Genomic DNA, 2,286 nt, shown 5'->3' on the forward strand with positions numbered 1-2,286 from the left:
GAGAGGAGGACGTGAGGACCCGGCGGGAGCCACAGCCGCCCCTGCCCTGGGCTCAGACCCCAGCCTCACCAACTTCTTGTCTCGGCCTCGGCACCGCTTCTTTGAGGCCCCATCATCCGGCCGCCGGACAAAGTTCAGCCACGTCATGTGGGCATCTGAGAACTCAGGCCCCGAGGCCTCGGCTGGCTGCAGGGCCGAGGGACAGGGGTTGTGTGCTGGCCCAGGCCCCCTGGTGCCCCCAGGGGCCGGGGGAACCTCAGGGCCCCGGCCGCGTTGGGCAGTACTTAGGACAGACACAGGAAGATGGCCGCCCCTGGGGACTCAGACCAGGGCCACAGGCAGGGCGACGGCTCAGGGCCCTCTGGGAAGCCAGGCCTGATGTCAGGTGCCTGGGTTCTGGTTCTGTTGAAGTGACCTGCCCCTTCCCACTGCGCCCTGTTCCCGGCAGACAGGCGCACATGGGGCTAGCCCCACGTGTCGGACAGGGCCATGGCCCTGGCTGAGGCAGGCAGTGGCGGTCAGAAGCAAGTTTTCCAAGAGCCCCGCGCTAGGCAAGCGGGGGCGGCACAGGCCCCACTCTGTGCTGGACATTGGGCAGGCGAGCTGGCAGCCTCGGCGCCTTGGCCAGCCCTGCTCTTCGGGCTTGGACCAGCCACAGCCGGCCAGCCCACCTTGCTGCTGGAGGCAGGGCTGTGAGGGGCGCAGCAGAGCTGCCTGTGACCTTGTCCCCAGCCCTCCGACCACCCGCTACACACCAGGCAGGGGCAGCCTTGCCTGAGCCTAAGGACACTCGAGCTCATCAAGGGGTGTGGGCTGCAGAGAGCCAGAGTCTCTGAGCAAGTCTGTGCTGGACTCTGAGAGGAAGCCCATGGAATGAGCAGAAGCGCAGCGGACCCTGGCCTGGCTGGGAGAGAGCCACTGCCGTGGGGCCAGCGGAGGCCTGATCACCCCCGACAGCCGTCCCAGGCAGGACAGGCCAAGGGTCCTGGCCCGAGGTCCAGGCCAGCAGACATCCTCAGCCCCAAACATATCCTCCCCAGGAAGAGAAGCCAAGAACACTCCAATGTCCCCTGATTTCTGTCTGTGCCCCTGGCCGCCACAGACCCTAGCCACACCGGAGGGACCCAGGGGCCCTGGAGAGCCAGGGGCATCAGTGGCACGTCCAGGGGCAGATGGAGGAAGAGCAGGCAGAGCAAGGGCCTGACATCTGGGGAGGGCCATCCAGGGCGTGTCACACGGCCTGGGACACCCCGTGGAGGCACCTCAGACAGAGGTCCACCTGTCTGCCCTAGGCTGCCCCGCGCACTTGATCCAGAGAGGCAGGGTAGGCCAGGCAGGGCAGGAAACCGCCACCGAAAGCCCTCGCCTGGGCTGGCAGCCCGTGCTCTTGGCTGGCTGGCAGGGTCCAAGGACTCCCTCCTCGGCCTGCCCATCTGCAAAACGGGGCCTCGGGCTCCATTGGGGCCGCGTGGGCTGACAGCAGCCAGGCTGGCCGCCACGGAGACGCCCTTGGGTGGCTGGGAGGCCAGGATCAAAGGCATGCAGGCTGGCGGGGGGCCTGCCCTGGCAACCACCACACCCCTCTAAATCCTGGGGCCCCTGGGGTCAGCTCTAAGACCCCTCAGAAGACCCTCAGCCAAAGAAGGCAGAGGCCCAGGGCTGGGAAGGTGCAGGCATCTCAGGCTGTGGCCAGAGGGCCTCTTGAGGATAGGCACATCCCATGCCAGAGGCCACAGGGGTGCTGGCTACACAGCAGTGGCGGGGGGCGGGGGGGGCGCCACCAGGAAGAACAAGAGCGCGGGGTGGGGGGGGCAGCCGGTTCCCACCAGGGTGTCCACTGGGCAGCAGGTAACCCCGAGTGCCTCCCCCCCTCCCCAAGTTAGGGCTCACACCTCATGGCAGCAGGGCTTCAAAGGGTTCAGGGAGCCTTGCTTTGAATCCTCCTCCCTCCCCAACCCCTTCCCACGCCTGGCTGGGGGCAAGGCGGAGAACGGGGTGGGGAGTGGGGTGTCGGGGCCAATTCCTACCTTATCAAGATGGGAAGGGGGCCGGGACCGAGTGCAGGATGGTGCCGGGTGAGTCCAAGCCCCCACGTGCGCCCTGCCCCAGCGTACCTTGGGGGAGCCGGGCAGCCCCTCGCTGTTGGCCACTGTGGCGTTGGGGGACTCGGTGTGCTGGCTAGGCTGCCGTGGCCTCTTGGGCTCCCGCCGGGCCACGATGCCCCCAAGGAGCACGAGCTGCGGCCAGAGGAGGACCGCGGCGGCGGCCCAGGCCCAGCGCATGGCT

The 2,286-nt window shown here is 67.9% G+C and overlaps 1 protein-coding gene across 1 annotated transcript in view; it reads right to left on the reverse strand.

The window, feature by feature from the left end:
- The window catches only part of C1QTNF12 (C1q and TNF related 12), a 4,070-nt gene extending 1,788 nt beyond the window's left edge, over positions 1-2,282 (reverse strand). The window contains exons 1-2 of the mRNA XM_006903929.2: positions 2,115-2,282; positions 73-186 (exon numbers count right to left, since the gene is read on the reverse strand). Coding sequence (XP_006903991.1) covers positions 73-186; positions 2,115-2,282 — 282 coding nt within the window. The remainder of the gene's footprint in view (positions 1-72; positions 187-2,114) is intronic.
- Between the last annotated feature and the right edge of the window lie 4 nt (positions 2,283-2,286).

The sequence above is a fragment of the Pteropus alecto genome, unplaced genomic scaffold (assembly GCF_000325575.1).
Source record: "Pteropus alecto unplaced genomic scaffold, ASM32557v1 scaffold700, whole genome shotgun sequence".
NCBI classification, from domain to species: domain Eukaryota; kingdom Metazoa; phylum Chordata; class Mammalia; order Chiroptera; family Pteropodidae; genus Pteropus; species Pteropus alecto.